General features: G+C 42.0%; 1 protein-coding gene across 1 annotated transcript in view; it reads left to right on the forward strand.

Annotated features, from left to right (window-relative positions):
• Window positions 1-390: 390 nt before the first annotated feature.
• The window catches only part of LOC106941397 (calcium-dependent secretion activator 2-like), a gene marked incomplete at its 3' end in the record, with an annotated part of 28,454 nt that continues 27,266 nt past the window's right edge, over window positions 391-1,578 (forward strand). The window contains exon 1 of the mRNA XM_015024408.1: window positions 391-654. Within this exon, the coding sequence (XP_014879894.1) occupies window positions 522-654 (133 nt within the window). The remainder of the gene's footprint in view (window positions 655-1,578) is intronic.

Raw genomic sequence — 1,578 nt, forward strand, 5'->3', positions numbered from 1 at the left:
TCCCTTGTACTCGTGGCCTTGAAGGATGAATCACTCGGCCTTTTAAATGCACCTTTTCAGTTTGTACTCCTGTCAACAAACTGCATTTAACTAACCTGGTGATTCTTCGATCCTCAAAACTGTTCATTTTCAAAACATCCATCTCCACGCCAGCAGCTTGGAAATAGAGCCTGTAATGCAGAAATGTAAGAAAGGTGGAAACACGTGGTGAGCTTAACCAAAATAATATTGCAGCCATTCAAAGGTGAATTTAAATAGAAGTTGAGTCATAGGAAATAAAATGCAATGTTACTTATGGACTGCTCCTCCAGCTCTGCCATAAGGATCAACTAAACTCTGTAATTACAGTGTTATGACTCGACATTTCCCACTTACCACTTTAGAATTTTATCTTGTCATGTTCATGTTTGTCTGCATACATCTCCTACAATAAATGTAAGCACTGTAATCTTTCATAGCATCTGAAGCCTTTGTTTCCATTTTTCCATCAATGTCAGGCTTTCTCGTGGTGGCCAGAGCTGATGGCAGAGCATGCTGAGAGCTTCCTGTCTCTGTACAGAGCAGACATGGATTCTACTCTACAGGCCCAGCCTGCCGACTCCTGGAACAGCTTCCCACTATTCCAACTCCTGAACAACTTCCTTCGAGCAGACTGTGAGTCTTGAATTGTTTTCAAATCTCTCTGTTCATGGGCATATGTCTGAACCAAGCTGCTACTTCAGTGGACTAGAGAAAAAAAAACTGGTGAGTGAAACAGTAAATGAGAGTGAAAAGCCTAGCTTTGTTACTTAGTGGGATTATGAATTTCAATTGCTCTCGAAGTAAGAGCGATTAAAGTGTCAGAACAACAGGGACATTCTACCAACTGTCCTGGATGTGTCAGGTCCCTGGATTTTGGGTCAGTGTGAGAGCCCTTCCCTCTGACAGGATCTCCGTGTGAGCCGGGCAGACTGGCACACCTGCAGCTGGTTTTACAATCTGCAGGTTGGAGATATAAGCAGCTGGGAAGCAGTCGGTCAATGGTTTGCATGTGGGTCAAGAGGTTCTCAAAACATGACAAAGATCCAACCAACCAACCAACCAACCAACAAACACACTCCTTCATGTTACTTAGAGATAATTTCCTTTGTGAATGCTCATACCCGTCTTGCCATCATTCTTGATTGTTGTGCTGTCAGTTGTCATACTCTCCCAACCATCAAACCTTAGCTTCTGGTACTGCAGCTTGACTGGAGCCAGGTCCTCATTGATGTTGATGGGAGACTGCTTTGCACTGCTGCATAAAGGAAACTTCTTGGCCCAATGTTTTTGGTTTAATCCTCCTGAAAGGCATACAGAGAAATTTTGTTGAAGTGTATATTTGACCATCTCCTTTCTATCACTGAAATAGAACACCTGACCAATGATAAAATAGGGAAATTATTGTGTGAAACTAGACACTCCAGTCTAGCATGTGGTAGCACATGCTCTGTTTAGAAAAATAATAAGAATAAGTAAAAACATTTTCTATTGCGCAAACCTTATGTCTTCAATCGGGCCCAAGAAATAAACAAGGTTTAGTATGAACATGGTTGAACA

The sequence above is a fragment of the Poecilia latipinna genome, unplaced genomic scaffold (genome assembly GCF_001443285.1).
Source record: "Poecilia latipinna isolate Pla-1442-1.1 unplaced genomic scaffold, P_latipinna-1.0 Scaffold3641, whole genome shotgun sequence".
Taxonomy (NCBI): domain Eukaryota; kingdom Metazoa; phylum Chordata; class Actinopteri; order Cyprinodontiformes; family Poeciliidae; genus Poecilia; species Poecilia latipinna.